General features: G+C 40.5%; 2 protein-coding genes across 2 annotated transcripts in view; one reads left to right on the top strand and one right to left on the bottom strand.

The window, feature by feature from the left end:
• mcf2l2 (MCF.2 cell line derived transforming sequence-like 2) overlaps positions 1-24,594 on the top strand; it is a 153,961-nt gene that overhangs the window by 88,119 nt on the left and 41,248 nt on the right. Inside the window, exons 16-17 of the mRNA XM_079650069.1 lie at positions 18,274-18,340; positions 20,016-20,131. Coding sequence (XP_079506195.1) covers positions 18,274-18,340; positions 20,016-20,131 — 183 coding nt within the window. The remainder of the gene's footprint in view (positions 1-18,273; positions 18,341-20,015; positions 20,132-24,594) is intronic.
• On the bottom strand, positions 161-14,458 carry b3gnt5a (UDP-GlcNAc:betaGal beta-1,3-N-acetylglucosaminyltransferase 5a). The gene is made up of 2 exons (XM_079669067.1): positions 13,951-14,458; positions 161-2,004 (listed from the first exon to the last, which is right to left on the bottom strand). The coding sequence occupies exon 2, from the start codon at positions 1,491-1,493 to the stop codon at positions 318-320; it is 1,176 nt and encodes a 391-aa protein (XP_079525193.1). The 5' UTR covers positions 1,494-2,004; positions 13,951-14,458; the 3' UTR covers positions 161-317.

Consider the following 24,594-nt stretch of genomic DNA (forward strand, 5'->3'; position numbering starts at 1 on the left):
CATTATATTAACTAGTTTTGACAGACTCTCCAGAATCTAACCAAAATGGCTTCAGAAGTAAGACATAAAGCCCTCATGTAAAAGAACCGGTGTTTTACCAGTATCTTCTCACTTTGAAAAGCAATCCTGTTGATAAATGAAGAACAGCTAAGAGCATGTGTTTGCTTATCAGAGCTTTTATCTTTATTACCATATGGCCAAGTAAACACTTAAATATCACATTAAAGAAAAATAGATGGCAGACTGTTTGAGTAAAGTTCCGTCATTTGTTTGTCTGCAAACATTTAGCATTAAGCAGTGCTTGCGTTACCTGAGGATCATGTAAAAGCAGCCATACAGGAGTAAGAGTTCTGATAATATGGCCGACACAGCATCATCGCCCTCACCGCTGTGCAGTACAGATTACCCATAAATCCTCTGGACTTGCCGTACACTGCAGGGTCTGTAGCGGCCTGCCACAGTGACCGAACGTCTGTGGCGTGACCGTGTGATGTGATCATGTGGTCATAGATGCAGGGGTGATATGGAGCCTTGCCCTCACCTGAAAAGTACACATGCTCCTGAGGGGAGACCCCCATGGCTTTGGCACAAATCCCCATGAAGACGTCGTCAATATAAATGCAGGAGTTCAGCACCTGAGTGGCCTGGTAGATCTTAGAGGCCACATCTCCTGAAACCACGTACCCCGCTCCAGCCGTGTAGTCTGGGTAGGAAGGCCAGGGGTACAGATCATAGGGGACGTGGTATTTGCTTTCTTTACGGCGAACTGGAGGGGCTCCTCTATGTACATGCCCCACCCAAAAGTCTTTGACCCCTGATTTATTACTCAGAAGCTGCCTTAGGTACTTCACCAAATTGGGCATGTGGACGAAGATGTCGTCATCTGCAGACATGAGGAAACGCGCCTGAGGGCAGTACTCGTGGACCCAGTGGAACTGCGTGATCAGTTTGGCTGTGAGGTTGTGGAAGGTATCTAAGAAGTCCTGCTGGATCAGGTCTCCGTAGGTCTGGTCCTCCTGTAGCAGTGCTCTCTGCACTCTGGATCTCCGCTTTGCGTCCACACCGAGGGCGAACACCATCCGCACTGTGGCTCCCAGTTCGGAAAAAACAAAGCTCTCGTTCCCCCATGTGTCCCTGATGGCCTGGCGCCGCTCAAAGTTCTCTGGCGATGATTTCACAAATAGAAGAAGGAGCACGTCATCCCCGCTTTTCCCATCTCCCCTTGCACATTTCCCTGGATGGTTGAGGAGGTACGGGTAGCTCACTAACCCGTTAGTAGAACCATCCTTTCTGTGACGGTTGGAGGTGATGTTGAAGGAAGAGTTGAGGAAGTCGTAGCTGTTGACCAGGTAGCGGTACGTGTAGGATCTCATGTGGCTGACCACATGGTGGTCCAGCTCCTCCCAGCTGACCATCACCACACACAGCACCATGCATGCGGTCAGCAGCTGCACGCACTGGCACTTGTGAATACGACGGAAGTTCATAAACATTGCGAATACTGTTTTTGCTAATCTTCAAAACCTCAGATCACCTATTCTCTGGATACTTCTAGAGATTTACTCTCCTCGAGCGGTATCTTCTTCTGGCTTTTCTTTAATGGTAGTATTTTTATTTTATTTCTGCCTGCCTCTACTACTCATTCCATCTATTAAACTGTTTGCCTTAGTTTAGCCTTCACTTTATCTCCTCTAGTCTGTCTCGCCTTAATCTCCTCTTTCATTCTTCTGTCCTACCTGGCATCTCTTCTTTTTTAATGATGTAAAGTCCAGTAGACCTTTGTCAGGCTCCTCATGAGTCTGGGTTCCTCTGTTACTGATCTTCCTCAACTGTGAGATGCAAAAGCTCTGCTCCTTCATGATAATCCGGCTGCAAGCATCTCCAGGTAAAGCTTGGCGTCCCTCCTTCGTCCCAAACAACATGCTCTGTCCTTATTTTTTCCTGAGAACTCTTCTCCACTTATCCCTGTAGCTTACATCAGTAAGTCATAGGAACACATGGTGCCTGAAAAACAGATAATGAGATGTAAGATAAGACTCATATTGATTAATCCACAAGTCCTGAAATGTTAAGTTGATTCATTCATAAAGCAGCATTTTTCAGTCATTCATCACACAACATGTACACACAGCCAGGTTCAAGCCTCCAAATCCCTTTCCTGCAGGTTTTGTATAATTGTGAGGTAAATATATGCATGTCTGTTTGTCGGATAAAACGAGACATCTGAAGAGGACATATTGATCAAATAATTTCTAATTGCACTTAAGTGATCCATTCATGTTATGTGTTCAGAAAGCACATACACAAACTCAGATCTGGTTGCAACATGTATCTTAATAATCTTCTCTAGACCCAATTTGTCAAAAGATCTGTTGAAAAAATTGGGAGAAGGGTTGATGCTACAACCTCTCTCCCAATGTTTTCTCTCGACCCAGAATTGAAAAAAGTTTGCCCTCTGGATTTGGTTGAGAAACCTTAAAAAGCGAGAATTAAGTCAAGTGGACTTCCTGAGACCTTGAGTGCTATATTTCTTTCTTTAAGGGTATCAGAGTTTGTTAAATATCATATTTTAACAGACAGCACACAACACATGTTGTGTGTGGTAGACAACAATATTTTGTAAAGGACCCACCAGAATAATTTAAAAGCATTGTTTTGGTGCAGGTGGCCAGACATTACACATCCCAAAACTAAAACAAACAGAAGAGAGAAGAGTAAATCATGCCTGAATGTAGTGATACAGCACTTATAACTTTGAATGAAAATAGTTTATCTATTCAATATGTTAAACATTTGGAAGCAATACAGCATGCCTTACTGTAAGAAATGAGCCCACCTCCCTCATGAATATAATATCCTCGCTTTATTCATCCGTGTCAGAAATGTGAGGATAAACGTGAGTTCATCGATTTCCCTTCCCTCTAACACCGTGTGCGTGTACTTTGTCACATGTACGCGCAAAGCTCACACAATTACTACTTGTTTGCAAGACACAAGACTAAACAGATTGGCCATCAGCCGTGCCACATCATACGAGCTACCAGACTTTTCACAAATGTAAGACACTGTCACCGACTGATCATCAGAGGATCACCCCGGAAGAGAAACGCACCGAGGAATGTGCTACCGTCTTACTAACGGAGGATATGGATTTAATTTCAATATTCAAAAATGAAAATCTTCCCGGAGGAGCATGCCCCCGGACCCCCCAAGAGGATGTTAGGTCCACCCCCGACTTGTAAAAAAATAGTACTTTACCCCTGCTTACACCTATATGTCGTGAGCTGATTATCGAGCCTTCATTAGGCGCTTTCACACCGCAGTACTTTTCCCCCAAAAGGTTCATGAGAACTTAGTTCATCAGAACTCTTTAGTTCTGATGAACTAAGTACAGATCGCGTTCACACCGGAATAAGTCCCTGGGGGTGGATTAGGCAAATTAAGCCGCTGACGTCACTTCTTCTTCTTTTTCTGCTTTGGGTTTACTGGCAGGCCGCAAACAACTTCACGGCGTATACTGCCGCCCAAAAATCCCCGGCCGGAAGTCCCCGGAGTTGGGGACTGGCTTCAGTAGAAGCTGCTGGGACTCCCAGCAGCTTCTACTGAAGCCTTCAGAGTAAATCGCCAGAACGCAGACACCTCCTCATCTCCACCGCTCCCATGTTTTATTTTGTGTTGCCATAAGTTAGTCTCGCTGCATTTCTGCGCTGGGCTAAGGCTAATAATGCTAATGCGAGTATAATAAAATAGTGGCTTCACAACGCTTTTTTTTTGTTTTACTGGGCGTGGTTTGCAATCCGCCCAGCCAATCAGAAATATAGCTCTTTTCTCACAAGAGAGCCGCATGAGAGTTCCTGCTCTCATGAACTCATTTTAGTTCCGTCTCTTTTTGGTGTGAACGCGACATTTCTGAACTATATCGGAACTAAAGTGGGAAAAGTACTGCGGTGTGAACGCGGCTATTGTAACAGTTGCGGGTACACTGTGTATGTGCATGTGGGGAGTGTTGCAGTAGAAAATTCCACTGTAGCGCCCGGGACATTAATGGGAAACCCTAAATGTTAGAGCTCCCTTTATGAAACGTCAAGCTACCTCACAGCACCCCAAAAGAAAATCTCTGGCGCCGCCACTGGCTGCGTGAGTTCCTAGACACAACGAGGACACATATTTATGTATAAAAGTAATCAAAAAACTGCAATTTGCATGATACGTCCCCTTTAAGTACAAAAAATAGTGAACAAAAAAAACATAAAAGGTGGGTATTTGTTGAAGTTAACAGTAGAAGTTTAATTTGTGTAAACAACTTTTTTAAAAACATTTGCATTTAAAACATCTTTTTATTAACACATTACCACAACTTTAGCTCAAGTTAAATCCCATACTTCTGGCCCCTGTTCCCCCCCCCCAAAAAAAAAACACCCATGATCCTACTTTACTTGTTCTCAGTCCTGTCCAGTGCACAAGTCCATTCAAATTATAAACATATATGATAGAGCTGTTGTTTTAAGAAAAAAAGTGTTTAAAAAAATAGAGACGGTATAACTTCTGTTCCCTGATTTTAATTCGGTTTTCACATGAACTAAAATGGGGACTGTCTGTAAAGTTCACCCTTTTTATATCCTATTTTCAATAATGTTATTTCAAAATTACATCCATTCATCAAAAATCTATGTATAGTTCCTTAACACGCTGTAAGAGTTTAGGGAACAGTCTGTGATGTCATTGGGCCCAAACATACTTTTCCCCATTGATTTACATCTGGAAAAAGATGTCTGTAATTCAGCATAGTGTATATACATATATCGTCCGTTTTGCTGCGGATTGGAGGTGGGGCTTATGCAAAATGCAAGTGCGCACTAGTGATGTGTCGGTTGCGAACGAGTCGGCTCAAAGAGCCGGCTCTTTTAAGTGAACGACGGGAGACGGCTCGCGCCCGCGAACGAAGCGGTTTGAAGTAATACAAGCATGCATGCAGTGACATGTAATATCCAAGGATTAGAGACTGTTGGATGCTGCTGTTTTGAGCATTGCAATATATTTATTTTCATTATGTTATTTATTTATGATTCTTTTTAGGCTCAGCAAAGATTTGTTGTCAGTTTGTAGGTGCTGCTATCTGCTTTTTTACCGTGATTCTACAATCAGAGAGTTACAAGGGTCTGTAAATGCAATGAAAACAATTGGCCACAGCAAATCATTTATATTAAAAATGTAATTTTTACTTTTGAATACTTCAGTACAAAAGGATGTATTGAATAATGTAAGTGATATATGTGTACACATATAAATCATTAGTCAAAACAGGGCTAAATTTGATTGAATTATAAAAGGTATGTTTCGCAGATAAACCTAGTAACCCCGCCCCCTTAAAAAAACCTGGCTCTTTTTAACGGCTCTCACAAAGGAACGGAGCCATAAGATCCTGCTCCCTTCAAAGAGCCATAATTCGCATAGTGTGCACGCTCCACAGACCCAGATACTGGAAAATCCAGAGAACTAGTCCATTTTGGCTTCATGCGCCCCTGAGCAACTTCTATAGGATTGAACGTGGTCCCGCCTCCTCTCTGTGTCCAGTTCTGTTTATACATCCATATAAACACTGCAAAAGGCACGTCCTCCATGTTGGCTAACTACAGAGTGAAAGCAAGTGCAGACTCAGCACAAACAACCATAGTAGAGGGGCTTTAGCCGGACGGAGCCCCCGAGCAGAGAAGCTGCTGACGTCTGAGCAACACACCATGCCGAACACAGGCTCTCTCTGAACACCGCTGCTACAACAAAAGAGACAACACGTGGCCCAGAATCCACACTTTGAGGTCATGTGGATAAACACCATGAGACGCTCAACTGTTAGAAACTGTCAAACATTTCCTGTTGCAAGGCTCATTTGGGGAAGTTAGGCCTTCTTAGTTTCCTGTTATTCTAAATATGGAAGGATGTTATGCACGTTCTAGAACAACCTTCTTTGAGCATGGGCGCTTATCTTTACTGCTGCTTTTGAGATCAAAAGATTACATTTTTTGTAATATGTTGTATAGTTGTATGTATATGATCAAACTATTAAGACAGAAAAGCCATGCAAATATATTTAGCATTGTCAAGTAGGAAGCATTATTTCATAAATGATGACGCATTGCTCCCCCATACCTTAAGCTGCTTTTAATGCTACACATATTGGTGATTCTGGCCCTGGTTTACTTGATATTCAAATCAAATCAAGTTTTATTTATATAGCACATTTATAAACAATTTTTGGTTGAGCCAAAGTGCTGTACATATAATACAAACAGTAGAGACACTTTAGAGCAAATACAACAGCACAGATTGTTCAGAATATCAGTATGAGAAAAACGACACACTCTATCCTTAGACCTTGAATTAATGTTGTGATTTTCCCTAATGCCACTTTGGAATGCATAACAAATCGTGGATACAAATTGGAATTTATATAATTATGGTACATTTTGAACAAAATATGAATCATGGAACTGGTAAATAATTATCAAATGTGCACATATTTTCCTTATTTCATGGTCTGGCCCCCTCCCACACACAATAATTCTTAAATAACAAATCATAACTCATCAACCAATGGTTCTTCCAAAGGGGGTTGTAAAATACTTATTCAGACCATTAGAATGTATGGCTAAATCTGGCACTTCTTCATGATGGACTCAAGTACTGACGACAATTAATATGCATTGTCCCTTCTTAAATAAATATTATTAATAAACAAACAACCATTTAGCCTCCTACAGGAAATGGGAAAAATACATTATTTTACACTTATTGAGTGTTGTGTGTTCTCTGAATACATTTTAGAAACTGTAGGATCACCATCAATGATCACTTAAGTTTAGAAAAACTTCCCGCCATTGGAGAGGAATGCCGGCTCAGTCACTCTCCCTGAGTCTTCTTACATTCCCTCCCTGTTAAAGGCCACATGTCATGCTTTTCCGGTTATTACCCGTCCCCTTGTGTGTTATGAAGGTTTTTCTGCATGTAAACGGTGTGCAGAGTCAAAACCCTCAAAGTACACCCTTTAGCGAGTAAAACTCTAAAACAGAAAATACCTCCCCAAAACGCCTCGTTGGTGAAACGTCATCATCCATTTGATTCTTCCGGGTACGTGCTTACCCCGGAAATAAATGGGCCAATCCGTGGAGCCATTACGTTACGTCCGCGGAGCCGTTACGTTAAGCCCCCGCTGATTGGTCCAAATTGACCAATCCACACACACACACTCAGTGCAGGCAGCCCTGCTGATTTCTGCTCCCTGCTGCAGGCTGATAAAAGACAGTTGGGATCGCGCGAAATTCTCTCTGCAGACCCATTCTCACAGCGTTTATCAACCGATAAACCTTTTTCTTACTCAATATCAAGCCACACTTATTGTTTTTATTTCGGCTGTGACTTTGTGTGTGTTCAGGTTGAGTTTGGCTGTGTTTGGCTGTGTATCGCTAAACAAGGAAATCACGGAGGGTGGGGAGGGGGAGCTGCAGCGAGCCGTTTAGTGGAGAAAGTGAATACTGCTGAATACACATACTTTACAGAGATGCTGTATGCGAAACCAATTTGAGTTTGGAAAATTGCACAGTATTTTTCTATTTTAGTATACCTCAACAATGGAATTATGATCAGTGGAAATGGCCATGACATGTGACCTTTAATGTTTTTTGGGGGGGTGGTGGACTTTTACCTTTCTCTGCTGCAGTGGTCTTAGGACCGAGCTTGTGGAATGCTGTGTAGATTGTAAAGCCCCCCCTGAAGCTAATATGGAAGTAGTGAGACTGGGCTGATTAATTGATAGTGATTTTTTTTGTAACCCCTTTTCTTTAACAGGAAAGAGTTGTTTTGGTCTTGCTTACTGGAGTTATGCTTCTCAGTTCTGCACAGGCCAACATGCACTGCTGTCAAACTGACAGTGGTGGAATGTAACTGTAAGTACACAGTAAAATATTGAGGTGCTTGTACTTCACCTAATTACAATGTTACCCATAAAGTTGGAATAATTTAGTTTTCAGAAACATTCCTCTTTTTATTCCTATTTAGTTTTCACTAAATCTCTACCTTTGGAAGAGATTGATCAATACATTTTTGAAGATATACACTTTATCTTTCACTTTAAATATCTCTGAGATTCGGCATAGTAATACAAACAAAAAAAAATCAATAAATGATTGGTCATACAGATTATCTTTCTTAATCGCTTGGTGAAAGTTACCGAGCAGTATTTATTGCATATCTTTTAAATATAACAGTATTACTTCTCTTTGGTATTACTACATTTACTTAAAGGTCCCATGTCATGCTGTTCTGGTTATTACCCGTCCCCTTGTGTGTTATGAAGGTTTTTCTGCATGTAAACGGTCTGCAGAGTCACAAACCCTCAAAGTACACCCTGCAGCGATTAGAACTCTAACGCAGAAAATACTTGTCTATGCTGCCCCAGAACGCCTCGTTTGAGATTTCTCTTTTTCCATTGTTTACTTCTTGGGTATAGTGACGTATTACATTTGGACACACACACACACACACACACACACACACACACACACACACACACACACACACACACACACACACACACACACACACACACACACACACACACACACACACACACACACACACACACACACACACACACACACACACACACACACACACACACACACACACACACACACACACACACACACACACACACACACACACACACACACACACACACACACACACACACACACACACACACACCAGGATGTTGCGAGGCTCGCTGCTGCGAGGGGCAGGACACTGTGAGCTGGCTCACTGGTGTGGGGTCGGCGAGACAGCGAGACACCGCGGAACTTTGGGCACACACACAAACTGTGTGTGTTTCAGGCTGGGTTTCGCTGTGTCTCGCAGATGGCCACTGGGCCCACAGGGAGGGGGGGGGGGCAGGAGCTCCAACAAGCCGTTTAGGACAGAGAGTGAATACACATACTTTACAGAGATGCTGTACGAGAAACCAATATGTGAGTTTGGAAAATTGCACAATATAAATCTATTTTAGTATACCTCAACAATGGAATTATGATCAGTAGAAATGGCCATGACATGGGACCTTTTAAGTAAAATATCTTAGTACTTCGTCCACCTCTTCACTTTGACATATTCAGGTGTCTTTACTTGAGTATTCTTTGCTTCTTAATACTAGTACTCACTATAGAGGTAAATATTGTACTATTTACACCTATCTATCAACACATGATGAAACTTTATTGGTAAATTCAGAAGTAACTGTGCTTCACTAGCTGCAGCATAAAAATTATGAATACATTAATCTGTTCATATTGGCCATTGTGTAGTATGAGTATAGTTTTATGCTAATGCTTTTGTTCCTTTACTTAACAGTATATCTATCCTGGTTTTACTGGTTTTACATAAAACCACCAATTGGATGAAGTAACAACTTTCAATTGAGGTCTTTGTTGCTTCTTCTTACATTTGAAGAGAAGAATAGCATGTTCACTCATGTGGTACCAGTAGAAATATAATCTGAGTTGCACACATCACCTCAGGCGGGATATTTGACACCCTGCCGATCTTTTTCCTGCTACACCGGGATTACCCAACCTACTTGTGTTTTCCCGACACTTGGCTGACAATGAAGATGGCTTCACCATTCATTGTTTAAACTCGAACCGGAGTTTTCCTTCTAAATTACTCATAAGATAACACCCTTTTACAAGCTATACTATATATGAGCTATAGAATGAGAAGCAGTTGACCTTTCCACTGTATGTTGGAGCAGAGATAACAGATAACATGTTATTTACCAGCAACATACAAATAAATGTAAACTAAAATAGCTACATACATAGTTTTGGTTCTCTTAGTAGTTTGTGGTATTGGTCATTGGAGTGACACATACAGGAATGCAGAATATTTATGTTATTTAGGCCACGGTCACATATGTTTTCTCAATGTGGTTTCAACCACACAGGCTGCTGGCTGTTTTAACTATCTGGCCTAGATATGATCCAATAAACATGACTACAATCCAGTCTCCTCTGTCACACATGTCCACACCAAGGATTACTTCGTGAAGGAATTTCGTAAGAGGAAGTTGAATTTCTTTAAAGTATTATTCTGATTTAGACTTTTCGTGATTCCCAACTATTAACACATTGGGGAGTAAAATGTCATTATAGGTGAAAGAACTGATGGCTCAACTTGTTTAAAACTCATAATTGAATACAAATCAGATTTTCCTTGAAGAATCTTCTTGTTCTGTTGAAATTAGTTTCAATTACCAGCATCAGACCACACCTCATTAGACATATACGTTTAATTGGAGGCCGTGACTAGTCCAAACTGCACACTCTTAGAAAATACAGCGTGAATTTAAACAAGTTTGTACTAGCATTTGATACATTTTAATGAACCAAAAGCAATGGAGTTGTTGACTTTGTTTCAACCAATCAGTGTTACATTGCCCATAAAACTAAATCAGTTGCAGACTATCAGCTATACAATCTATATTTTACCATGATCGAAACTTCTTAACCCCATTCATTACACTAAGTTACCCTTCAAGGTACACCTGAAGATGAACTTGCCAGAAATGTGTAGAGTCAATTATGTTGGGGAAAAAAATGATATGATAGGTAATGTTGTTAATATTGAGTTCATGGGTTTGAGAGCTTTACATTCTGACCGTTAGATTTATTAGAAACAACTAAATCAATATAATATAGTCCAGTACAACAACACATGTAATAGGTCCTCAATGCTAAAACATATCATGTCGTTGTATGATAAGATAAGATACAATAAGATAAGATATACTTTATTGATCCCAAATTGAGAAATGTTTTTGTTTATTGTTGTGATAAAGGTAGATTCTATGTCAGAGCAGTTCTATGAGTTTGCGTAAATCAGTTATGCGTGCTACAATTGCTGTGGGAACCTACACTTCAAATTTGGGCAATTTCTGTGGAAACATAGCTTTTTATAGCAGTTGGCTGAATCGCTGCTCCCAGCATATTTTTGTTCAGCTATTCAAATATGTCAAAAGGTTGAGGTCTTTCCCATATTCCTCCCAGAGCTAAAAAAGAAAAGGACAACAAGTTCAGATGGGATGGACACAACTCTACAAACTTCACAACTCTGAAATTACCATATTTATTTGATGGACATTGTATAAAAAAAAAAGAACTCACTCGTAGACACAAGCCCTCACGAGCAGCACTGGGCAATAACACTATTTAGGCTTTTCTGACATTATCTAGTGACACATACTAACCATAAAAACTTGTTCTATACACAATAGTTATAAAACAATTATCCAAACAGGAATTCATAAATTGCCAGATTAGAATACTGTATCCAACGTTTTCTTAATACGTCTTTCCATAGAAACCACTAGCAGCTAACCACACAACTCAGTGGAGGTTGGGGGCCCATGTGCATTTGCTCAGTCCCCGCTGCCAAGAAGTACGCTGGTTCGATTCCAACCTGTGGAATGTCTAGGCATGCCAGCCCCTCTATCTCCCCCTTTAAATGCTGTATTTCTCGAATCTCACCCCAAAAAAATGAATTCAAAAAAAAATGTTACTATGTTTAATGTCAGTCACTAATGATGGCAACATGTTCATGCTGTATGTGGTCGGTGATGTAGACGTGACCAGTCTTTTTTCAGAACTGAAGTAAAAGTACTTATCCTATAATCTCTGGTTTTAGATTGACTCACAGTTGCGGGAAACAAAAGAGAGAAGAGGAAGTTAAGAGGGCGAAAAAACGTTCTTTTAAACTTTATCTTAACTTGTGTGGCCTAACTGTTGACCATTGTTTCCTGGAATGAAGGGTAAATCGGACTATTTGGAATTAAAGTTTAAGCAGAAAAAAACTAAAAACATGTTCTATATCAGGGGGGTCCAAACTTCTTTCACCGAGGGCCACATACAGAAAAATATACGAAGGGCTGGGCTGCTCACTAGAGGTATATTGCCTCATAAGTTATAAGTTAGAAAAATCTATCAAATGTAGGTAAATGATGGTTGATCATTGATATTGATGAAAAAAAAACACAGCTCTCCAGAGGGTTTCATTTATTGTGTTGGCAGCTCATTCCTTAAAACAGCAAGTTCGGATTGCTTATCATAAGAGGAAATATTAAGGGTATATATTTCAAGGTTGTTATTGGGCTTTTTTCTTATCAACTAAGATTTGTTAGAAAATGTTTTCAACTTTAATTGGCTGAATTTGTGTTATATATTTGAACATATACATTTAAGAAGTACAATAACAGAGGTTTGATTTGTGGGCCATATTTCATTATACTTTTTGAATTTGCTGAGGGCAGATTCAACATGGTCTGCGGGCCGCATTTGGCCTCCGGGCCGTAGTTCGGACACCCCTGTTCTATATAATTATAAAATCAAAGTGCCAATAAAAAAACGTAACTTTGTTGAAATATATAGATTATTTTACACTCAAAGAAAAATACACATCAAACAACACAGACCATTTCTAAATAGGATTGAAAACGTGTTTTTAATTATAAAAAACCTTTCAAACTTGCTCTGAGATTTACACATGGGCATAGGAAGCCTCCTCAATGAGGGTGGGACAATTTGACAGGGGGTGTGGGCGGGTGGTGGACCTCACCTCCTCTAGGGGGGTCCAGGGGCATGCTCCCCCGGGAAGATTTGTTCTTAAAAGTTGAAGTGAAAAGCATCAATCTGCTGCACTTTGAGAGCAAAGTTAGGGACTAAATCTATGGATACATCTCTCATCAACACCCATGTGAAACAGAACTGTAAACTTTTTCTTTATGCATATTTTATTAATCACTCCCCTTTTAAACTATTTGTTTGTGTTACTGTCCTATAGTATGAGTTGGAATTATTTCATACCTGTTATTCTCTTATTTTTTATAACTATAAATATATATAATGATCATATAAAAGGTGTGCCTTGGAAATAATTGTTTACATAAATGATTACCAAACCGTTTGAGACCCACCACTACTAACTATTTAAACACTCAGAGTCCTTTACCTCACTGAACTGTAGTTATCAGCCTCTCAGTCTGACTCTTTAATAACAGTGCCTTATATTCGGGTGCTAATGGAGCACGCTGTGAACTGCCGGAGCCTCGCAGCGTGGAAATTATTTTACAACTAAAGATACAGCTACACAAAAAACGCAGCATGTGTACGGCTCTGAGAATCTGCCCTGGTACAAAGTAGCAGTGAAAACATGGGACGGAATTTCGTTGATTTGGGCATTTTCACAATAAGCAAGTGGAATGGATTTGATAATGAAGCAATGACACAGCGCGAGGCGATAGACCGATTCACGGACTTTCCGCATAGTAAAAGTGGGGGGATTCTAAACTAATCATTTTAAAAAGGTGGGGGGGACTTGTCCCACCCTCATATAATGGCTGCGACGCCCATGGATTTACATGTGAGTCAAATGCAGCTAATCAACCAACTCAAACTATAGTGTTTCTGTCCTGTGAGCTCAGTTTTAGTTTACTCTGCTGTTTACTAACTTCTCAGTCTGAGCCCGATTCATCCCCTCAGTTTCACTGAAACACGCTTGTAAACTCTGAGTTTCCGCCCTCTGAAAAAGTGCCTTGAGTTCTGGGACTGCGTGTGTTATCATCTTAGCTCTTCTCTTACCTCTCGGATTCTGTCAACTGTTAGCATTTAGCCCTGAACAAAGGAAGGTATTATAGAGACTTTATTTAGACACACACACACACACACACACACACACACACACACACACACACACACACACACACACACACACACACACACACACACACACACACACACACACACACACACACACACACACACACACACACACACACACACACACACACACACACACACACACACACACACACACACACACACACACACACACACACACACACTTACTTACCGGCTGTTTTTTCAGTCCTGTCCATGTGTGAACAACAGATAAAGCCTTTCCTCTTCACAGCTCCTGTAAACTCACCCTCCTCATATCTGCCTTAAGGTTTCTCTCACTTGTTCGGCCTCACTCTTTCCAGCTACTTCTCTTTTCTTTGTACCCAATCCTGGCTCTTTGCCACTCAGAATGTTCTCTTCCTCTTTTTCCTCTCACTCCGGCCGCTGTAAAAAGCAGTAGCTCTGACGGTCCCCGCGCTGTGGGAGAGAACTGTGAGGGTGTGTGTGTGGTCGGCGGGTATGTGGGTGGGAGCCTCATAAAGGGGGAGGTCCCACCCAGGGGTTGCAGTCGAATAGTCCAAAAATCAGCTCCTAACGCCCATCCCTATCGTCTATTCCTTGGCCTCTGTGTGAAACGTCATGGGATAGTGGATAGGAGAATTCAAAATGACTTAGGAGAAGAGACTGCGGTGCTTTAGAGAATCCGACTGTACTTTCACTATCTGACGTGTTTATGATGCGCCAGCGGACGTCATAAATGTGCGTCTGCTGCTGAGGGGAAAATATGGAAACTACAGTTTTCTAACAGCGGACTACAACGGCGAAGTCCCTTCCCTTCCGGTGGACCTCCATGGGACCTTATTTCGGAAAAAAGTACCTCCAGTTTGCACTTTAGTACAGCGATTAAGTAAATGTACTTAGTTACATTCAACCAATAGCGGTGACAAGTCCATATACATGTTGCCTTGGTGACATACACAGTCCTTTTAACCTGAACATTCTAAATGTTATAGGTCCAAATAGATGTGCCTTAAACTATTTAATCAAGTGTCAATAACGGTTTTTAGTATATACCTATTTCTACTGTTTATGTACTGTTATTGTATACAGCTATTATACACACTGTTTATCACACATAGTCATACCACTGGTAATACTGTTCATACTGTCTATACATTGGCTTTTTTTATATTTCTGATATGCATATACGTTATTATACTATTATACAATACAGCACTTTAATGCTTCTTTTGCACTCCCGTATGGATGTTAACTACATTTTGTTGTACTCTGTGCAATGACAATGCGTTAAATCTAATCTAATCTTATTCTAATTTTAAAAGAGAGATTAAGAGACTGACCACATATTTAAGGCTGACTCTTGATACATTTGTGCAATTTCCTATGCTCAGTAAAGACATATTTTGCCTGCGCTAAAAGAGTACTGATGATAACCAGAGCCTTGTTCTTTGGGTTTGTAATGACAGTTATACATAAAGCTCAAATAGTGAAAATAAACTTTGAATTTCCGCTGTCAAAAACATTAATTTCTCATTAAGCGATATTCAGCAGAATATGGAATGCATGTCCTCACAGTTGCATCAGCTGATCGGCACATCACATGAAATAAACCTAATTATGTGTGTGTGTGGATAGGAGCATAGGCAAGTGATTGTGTGCAGGACATGAGCACATGTGTGAAATTATACAAATCAGTGCCAGCCTTTTAGTCACACAGCAGTACACAGTCAGGTAATGAAGACACAACACTGCCTACTACTGTGTCCCTCACATTCTTAGATATAACAGGGTTAGAGAGAAGCCATTCACTTACAGTCTGCGTCTTGCTTAGGTCTCTACAGAGAGACACCTGGAAACTGAAAACCGTTTGCATACAGACGGCAAACACTCTATTCCCTTATGTGTGTGTTGCCCCTTTCAAACCAACGCGGTTTCAGCTCCGGCTCGGAGCCTGAAAAGTACAGTTTTTTCCTGTTCACACCGCAGCGGTGCCGCCTCTTAGCTCCGGAATCCGGTTCACTTCCAGCTCCAAAAAATTGTCGGTCTAGAGGCAAGAGCTTCGGAGCTAAGAGGCGGCGTCGCTTACGTCTCTCTTACGTCGAAGCATGCAGGAAACTAAACCCACCTCCCTGAACACGGGTCGACTGAAGAGTCTCGTCATGCCTGCCTACAAGCAGTAGTGCTTATAAACACACTTTATAAAGTCATGCAACACTAACCAGGCTTCGTGTGATTCTGTTTATTTGTACCTTACTTTGACCATCCGTTCACTGTTATTGATCATTGTGGAGAGAGGCAGACGTTTTGTTTTGTATTATAGCAGCTATCGGATGGAATCAATACATGGGCTGCACAGGTTGTCGTGTCCGACTATCACAAGTAGAATCATAATAAAAATACGCCGGTAAAATATGTGCCTGTAGAAAACGGTTTATGCCACAATAGGATAGCAATAGCAAGTGTTAACAGCGTTGTTATGCCAAACAGCGTCAATTCAGACTGACACACATTCACTTAAGGGGAACTGGGGATATGTATCAGCTGCTTGTGTGACAGTCGGACAGTGAATACTTTAGAGCGGCCGCTGCAGTGTGAGCTAACCGGGAGCTAACGGGAGAATAAACTCCCGTGGAAGAGCACCCAGCACTGCAGCCGTCGGTAAATGCCACTGAAACACATTAATAAACAATGAATTACGGCGGTCTGGAGAAAAGCATAAGGTTGGAGAAGTCGTTATTTAATTTAATCTGGCTTCGTGTGATTAAAAGCAACACGATCATCGACCCGACGCAGTCCCCCATTGTTGTTGTTGTGACCGCCGTAACGCCGTTGGGGAGCAAATCAGCGATGTAAACGGTGACGTCATGACGCAGCAGCGGCTGCACCAGTCGGGCTCTGGGCGGTGTGAACAAAGCGGGAGCAGAAAAGGGAAACCGGAGCTGAACATGAAAAGCTCTAGCTCGGAGCTAGAAAGGGAAAAGCGCTGGTGTGAAAGCCGCATGTGTGTGTGTGTGTGTGTGTGTGTGTGTGTGTGTGTGTGTGTGTGTGTGTGTGTGTGTGTGTGTGTGTGTGTGTGTGTGTGTGTGTGTGTGTGTGTGTGTGTGTGTGTGTGTGTGTGTGTGTGTGTGTGTGTGTGTGTGTGTGTGTGTGTGTGTGTGTGTGTGTGTGTGTTTGTGTGATATGACAGGTTGGAGCAGCTGGAGCATTTGTTCTGAGAGTTATCTACCTATAAAATTGTAGACTACATCAAACAGCCTTTTAGCACAGCTCTATGGACATCTGATAACATGTGTCCACATGTAGAGGACTATATTTGCTTTGTTACATATTTTATTTGCCCCTCAAAAACAGTATGTTACAATGCAGGTGTCACACACACATTACATTCAGTTTGCTCTGTCTTCTTTGTCTCTTTAAGAAAATTGACTAGGGTAGAGATGTCATCAGTGTTACCTCAGCTTTGAAAAATCCTAATGTTGTTGAACCTGCATTACAAACTGGAGGCTCCATTTGCTATCTAAGAAATCCACTGTTTTTGCAATTTGGCCAACATTATATGGAGCTATTTCAGGGTCATAAGTTTTGATCATTCAAAAAAATACAATTTATTTGAAAGTTCAAGTTTTTATCCTGAACTTTGAAAAATACAATGATGTATTCAAAATAAAAATAATTATTTGAAATCATTTTTCAGGTGGAATATTATTTTTGATTCAGTTCAGTATTTTTTTTGAATAAAATATTTATTTTCAGATTTCACTTTTATACATATTTTGATATTTGAATCCTTATTTTTTTCAGTTGCAGATTTTTCGTTTTCAGATTCAAAACAATAATTTTTTCAGTTTAAAATCTTGTTTTTTCAGGTTTCACATTGCTTTTCACCTTCAGATCGTTTTTCACTTTCAGATCTTTTTTTTCGCTTTCAGATCTTTTTTTTCGCTTTCAAACTTTTGGCCCTGATGTTGCGTACCAAAGAGTAGTTGGGCATCCTGAGTGACAGGCCTCCCTCTGTCTGTACAAAATATATTGGAATGAGAGGTGGGCTTGAGGTAATGAGTATACTTTGTTTTAATTCACTTTCGTTTTCCGTGAAAAAATAATGTTCTTCTAGAAGTGCGATAACTTTAACAGTGTGACGGCCAAAGCGCTCAAACTTGAATTAATGCGAAGTAACTGGACCAATAAATATATAAGAAAACGGTTACATTATTTCCACCATTTTCCCAAAGTAAAGGTGGAGTTTCACTTTTTTATTATGGTGCGATATTTGTACTTTAGGAGACAAATTCTGATGACACTACTGGTCTTCCAAATACCCACAAACCCTCTCTTCTCAATGAAGGTGTCCCTACAACTGGGGCAAACATTTGCTGGTTACTTTTAATTAATGTGTTTGTGAGTTTGCAAAGTTAAGAGAAAAGTGGATGGATAAAGGTTTTCATGTTTACTTGCAAGACATTTCTGTTGGAGGGGTTTCATTATAATTTGGTGTGAGTTAGAATTCACTCCATTCTCTGTTCTGTCTCCGCAGACACATCATGACGGAGCTGATTGAAACAGAGAGGCTGTATGTGGAGGAGCTGCAAAGCATCATGGAGGTACAGTATGACACCTTACTAGAATGTCCTTTACTTTACACTGCATCTGGGCTTACTTACAAAACATCTACATTCTTCACTGTTCAGTTACATTTGTCTCATCTCTGCTAATACTGTTTTCTAATGTTAGCATGCACCTTAAATTCACCCATTAATGGGGCAATATTTTTTTGGAGATGTGCTTATATTCCCTAATATATTTCATTTTTGCTCGCTTCTGGTGTAACTTTCATATAGAATGGTTTACATGAATCGACTGTTAAATACTGCTTACAAAAAACAAAAACAAAATGATTAATTCACGAATTTTGAAGAGACCTTGTTATCATGTTGGGTTTTGTTCCTTCCCTGTAGTATGTTCTATAGGTTTGTGTGCATGTAAATGGTCAGCAAATGCTAAAATCCCTTAAGTTTTCTGCAAAGGCAGTTTCTCTGCCACATTCGCCCCTCCATTGGACTCCTACTTACTAAAACTTGTGCTTGTATTGGCTAGCACTTGAACACATTGTGTTTTGCTAAGCGGTTGACCAATCAAAACAGAGCCGGCCAGCTAACCAATTAGAGTAGACTGGGCTCTGGTTTCAGACAGAGGGTGAAAAGAGGTGCTGCAGCACAGGCAGTATGAGAAAAATAAAGACCTTTTTGAACATTAAAGCATGGAGACATGTCACAGTAGCGACATAATATATCAATATAAACCTGAAAATGAGCACAATATGTCCTAATCCCTGAGTTCATTACCGATTAATGTTCCTTTTAATAGAAAGCATACTGTAAAAACAAATGTTTTCCTAACCTTCAGACTCCTGTCAGTGTATTTAAACTTTATAGTGTCTCCTGGGTTGAATATGTCCAATTGATATTCTGTTGCATTACTCACACCGCAGGCTGGATTTGTTAGAACGGAGTACAAAAATACTGGACTCAAATGCAACAACTCAGTTTTTAATGAGAAAAATTAAACAAAGTTGAAACAAAAGATCACTCTTGCGAGGACAAAACAAAACTCTTGATTTCAAACAAAAACTCTCCTCTCTGGTAACACGCTGGGTCTCTGGACATATGAAGCACACTGAAACAAGACGAACTGGCACAAGGCAAAGGGAGACAAGGACTATTTAAACATGAGGGAAGTGGGAACAGGTGGAAACAATCAGGGGCAGGGCAGACGCTGACGATGGTGGGAAAACACACAAAAGGAGGAAGTAACAGGGCCTGAAAAGAAAGACTTCTCTCCAGAGTTAAGTGCAAAATAAAACAGGAAATGGGAAAACGAGACATGACATGAAACATGGGGACTTGACTAGAGATGACAGACATAAATAGACAGACAAGACGTGAAGTAACATGAAAACCTGACTCTACATAGAAACCTGATTAGACTTGAAATGACATAAATACCTGACTAAACATGAAATGACAGACATCAAACAAACACAACTAACACAATTGACGAGACACCACAGGATTCAGCAGGACGCATTGATTCTGATTTTACAGTATATTGATTACATAAAAAAGAGCATGGGTGTTAATGTATACCTCATTACTCTTATTGTAGGTGTCCATTTGTAAAGTTCGACACTGTAAATGGTCATTAGAAGACATGTTTTGCTATCTTGCGGGGTCATTTATGTCTTCTTCTTCACTGTATCAACGCTCTTCCCTGCTGCAGGGTTATTTTGCAGAGCTGGATAACTCCGAGCTCAGCCACCTAATCCCCCCCACCCTGGAGAACAAAAGGGATTTGCTGTTTGGCAACCTGCCAGCCATATACGAGTTTCACAACAGGTAGGTGGGATGCACTGTGCACATTGGCCTGTCCCATGCTCCTCTCTATCCTGGAAACACTGATTTGGAACAAGGCTGACCACAGGGTGAAAGAGTATGAAGGAAACTGAGAAACCACTCCATAATAGACCAGGGACCGAACCATGTCACATGAGTCAGGAACATTATTAATACAGTTATAGAAATCTCTTATAGATAAATAATCAACTTGTGAAACACTCTTATTAGTCCTTTTTATATCAATGAATTCATTATTTGTAATAATTTAATTTGGATCTGGTTCAGAGACTGAGTACTTATTTTTGTATCCACTTTACATACATTTTAATTAATTTAATTATTCTTCAAATAAGTATTCTAAATAAAGGGAGAGAAAAACAATGTACCCATGCAGCTGTACATTAGCATCCTTCAAGCTCTATTGTTGGTCTTCACCAGCTCCTGGGAAAAAACTGATATAGTGTTAATGTAAGATGAAGTAGATTATAATAAAAAATATGTATTTAAACTATGAGAAATTAACAGTAATAATACAAAATAAAATACCCCAAAAACTGTAAACATTTCTTGTTTTAAATAACCAAGAATTAAATAACCAAATCAAATCCAATATGTTTTGTCCAATGTATTACATGCTTACAATATAAAATACATGTTAGAAATATACAGTGCATCCGGAAAGTATTCATACCCCTGAACTTTTTTCACATTTTGTTATGTTACAGCCTTATTTATAAATTCATTAAATTCATTTTGTTCTCAATATCCCACACACAATACCACATAATGACAAAGCGAAAACGTTTTAAAATATTTCTCACCCCCTTTGCTTTGACACTGAAAATGTAGCTCAAGTGCATCCCGTTTCCACTGATCATCCTTGAAATGTTTCTGTAACTTGACTGGAGTTCCCCTGTAGTCAATTCAATTGATTGGACATGACTTAGAAAGGAACACACCTGTCTATATGAGGTCCCACAGTTGACAGTGTATATCAGAGCACAAACCAAGTCATGAGGTCCAAGGAATTGACTGTAGACCTCAGAGACAGGATTGTATCAAGGCACAGATCTGGGGAAGGTTATAGAAATATGTCCGCAGCATTGAACGTCCCAACAAGCACGGTGGTCTCCATCATTTGCAAATGGAAGATGTTTGAAACCACCAGGGCTCTTCCTAGAGCTGGCCCCCAAACCAAACTGAGCATCGGGGGAGAAGGGCCTTAGCCAGAGAGGTGACCATGAACCCAATGATTACTCTGATAGAGCTCCACTGTTCCTCTGTGGAGATGGGAGAACCTTCCAGAAGGACAACCATCTGTGCAGCACTCCACCAATCAGGTCTTTATGGTAGAGTGGCCAGAAGAAAGCCACTCTTCAGTAAAAGGCACATGAAAGCGCCCATGGAGCACCTAGAGGACTCTCAGACCATGAGAAGCCAAATTGTCTGGTTTGATGAAACCAAAATGGATCTCTTTGGCCTGAATGCCAAGCATCATGTCTGGAGGAACCCAGGCACCGCTCATCACCTGGCCAACACCATCCCTACAGTGAAGGCATGGTGGTGGCAGCATCATGATGTGGGGATGTTTTTCAGCGGCAGGAACTTGGAGACTAGTCAGGATCAAGGGATAGATGAATGCAGCAATGTACAAAGAGATCCTTGATGAAAATCTGCTCCAGAGCCCTCTGGACCTCAGACTGGGGCAACGGTTCACCTTTCATAGGACAATGACCCTAAGCCCACAGCCGAGATAACAATGGAGTGGCTTCGGGACAAGTCTGTGAATGTCCTTGAGGGCCTCAGCCAGAGCCCAGACTTGAACCGGATTGAATATCTCTAGAGAGATCTGCAAATGGCTGTGCACCGACGCTCAACATCCAAGCTGATGGAGCTTGAGACGATCTGCAAAGAAGAATGGGAGAAACTGCCCAAAGATAGGTGTGCCAAGCTTGTAGCATCATACTCAAGAAAACTTGAGGCTGTAAGTGCTACCAAAGGTCCTTCCACAAAGTATTGAGTAAAGGGTGTGAATACTTATGTTTATGTGATATGAGTGTTTTATTTACAAAATATATTTTTAAACGTTTTCCACTTGGTCATTATGGGGTATTGTGTCTCGAATGTTGAGGAAAAAAAACGAATTTAATCCATTTTGAAATATGGCTGTAAAATAACAAAATGTGGAAAAAGTGAAGGGGTATGAATACTTTCCGGATGCACTGTATGTGTCATTTCAGCAAATATTTTTCACAATTAGAAAAGGCTTTGGGTGGTTAAAGGCAATATTCCTAACATAATCTGTAATCCCAAACAAAATGTTTAGCTAAACTTCTTTATTATGTGTGTTACAGTTGAGCAGGTACAGTAGGACCCAAGTGCTTGAACTGAGAATGACCTTTATTCAAGGTTACAATAACCAACAGACCGCAACTCTCCTCCTTCTAAACTCAAAGAACCCACAAACACGAACAGAAAACCAGAACTTAAATACATACAAGACCAATCAAGAAGACAAGACACAGCTGGGGAGGGGAGGGAAAACCCAAAGGCACCAGGTGACCAGAATCAGATCATCAGACAGGAGGGAAACACAGAGACGGGAAGCAAATACAGATATGAGACAGGGGTGAACACTTTCAAAGTATAACAGGAAACCAGACAGACCGTGACACAGAAGATCAACAGATCGTGACAATTTTACTCTAGGTTGATTTTGTCTTGATAAACTATTACTCAATCATGATAACATGTTTAGCTTCCATTAAAGAAAAATAAATACACCATTTATTCACACTCTACTATGTACGCATAAAGCTGCAGTTAGTAATTACAAATTTAAATGTTCTCAATTGTGAAAACTGTCACTATATCCAGACAGTATTCTATGACACAGATAATCTATACAAATATCTGTTACTGTTCATACTGCACCGAATGGCATTTTCCGGATTCCAACGAAAACAACAGAACAATCAGTTAATGCTTGTGAAATTTGGTCAAATTGTCAAGCTGGTCAGCACTGATAAAAAAAGAGACACATTTTACTGAACAGTGTAGCCGTGAAATTATAAATGTAGCTACCATTACTATTATAAATATTTTAGAGCTGTCAGTCGATTAAAATATTTAATGATGTCCATACTGTAGTTAATCGCGATTAATCGCACATTTTTTATCTGTTCTAAATGTACCTAGAGGAATATTTTTCAAGTTTTTAATACTCTTATCAACATATGAGTGGACAAATATGCTTTATGCAAATATTTGTTTATTATCATTGGAACAATGATAAATATTCTCCTGAATATTCTCAACACAACAACCTCTGAACAATGACAAATATTCTCCTGAATATTCTCAACACAACAACCTCTGAACAATGACAAATATTCTCCTGAATATTTTCAATACAACAACCTGGAACCTCGCTCCCTCTCTCTTCACTCTCTCCCAACCCTGTCTACTTCTTTGCACTGAGCCAGTTGCTCAAACAGACAAGCCTGTTTACAGTTGTCGGCGAAATGCTGCTCCTCTTTCTTCATAACAGTCAAAGCATGAGACTGAAGTTCCCACTGTGGGTCAAAATAATGCGCTGTGATGTGCAGTTGACACGTTGGATGCGATCCGAATGATCTAACGCAGCCCCTCGTCCTCCACAATGTTTATCTGTAGCCACCCATTTAGCTATCGCTGTTGTTGTACAGGCGTCTCCCCAGCAAACTTTCAAGCGTGGTCTGCCGCAAGCGAGCAGCAGGAGCAGGGCTGTCAGCATCAGCTGTGTGCGTGGCTTGCTGTTTAAAACACCTTTTTTTGTATCCATATCTCTTGCTCGAATCTCCAACCATCCAACTAACAACAACAACAAAGTCAAGCCTTTGGGCTCTGAAACTACGGGGCGGGCCGAGAACAAATACACATGAGTTAATTGCACGTTAAAATAATTAGTGGCGTTAAAAAGCAATTGCGTTATTAACGCGTTCACTTGACAGCCCTAAAATATTTATATTTGCTACTTACTGTCTAGTTTGACAGTTTGATCGGTGTCACATCCCAGGGTTCTGATTGGTGTAATCCCCATGGTCCTTCTTAGATTTGTGCAGACAGTTTATTGAATAATCTCATCCTTCATTGAAAGGAATATTGAACTCCACAGCTAGCATGTCGGAACATTTGAACTGTAGAACACTGGTTTGTTTTGTACCTCCTTAACTTGTAGCTTCAGAGTGTAATTGATGTAACCTTAGCCTGTGTGCTCTCGCTCCAAGGACAAACAAAAGTGCCTGTGCCGATGAGATAATTATTCAAAGCAACTGTCAACAAGCAGAACAATTCAGAAACATCACAGGCATGCCAAGCAGATTGCAGACTCCCCGAAGGCCTGAACCAAAGAGCCGTTCCTACTTTCCTTCCATCCTTATCTCTTTCCCCTCACTATATGCTTTCACTTCCTTGCCCTCTCT

The sequence above is a fragment of the Notothenia rossii genome, assembly GCF_949606895.1.
Source record: "Notothenia rossii genome assembly, chromosome: 1".
In the NCBI taxonomy this organism is placed as follows: domain Eukaryota; kingdom Metazoa; phylum Chordata; class Actinopteri; order Perciformes; family Nototheniidae; genus Notothenia; species Notothenia rossii.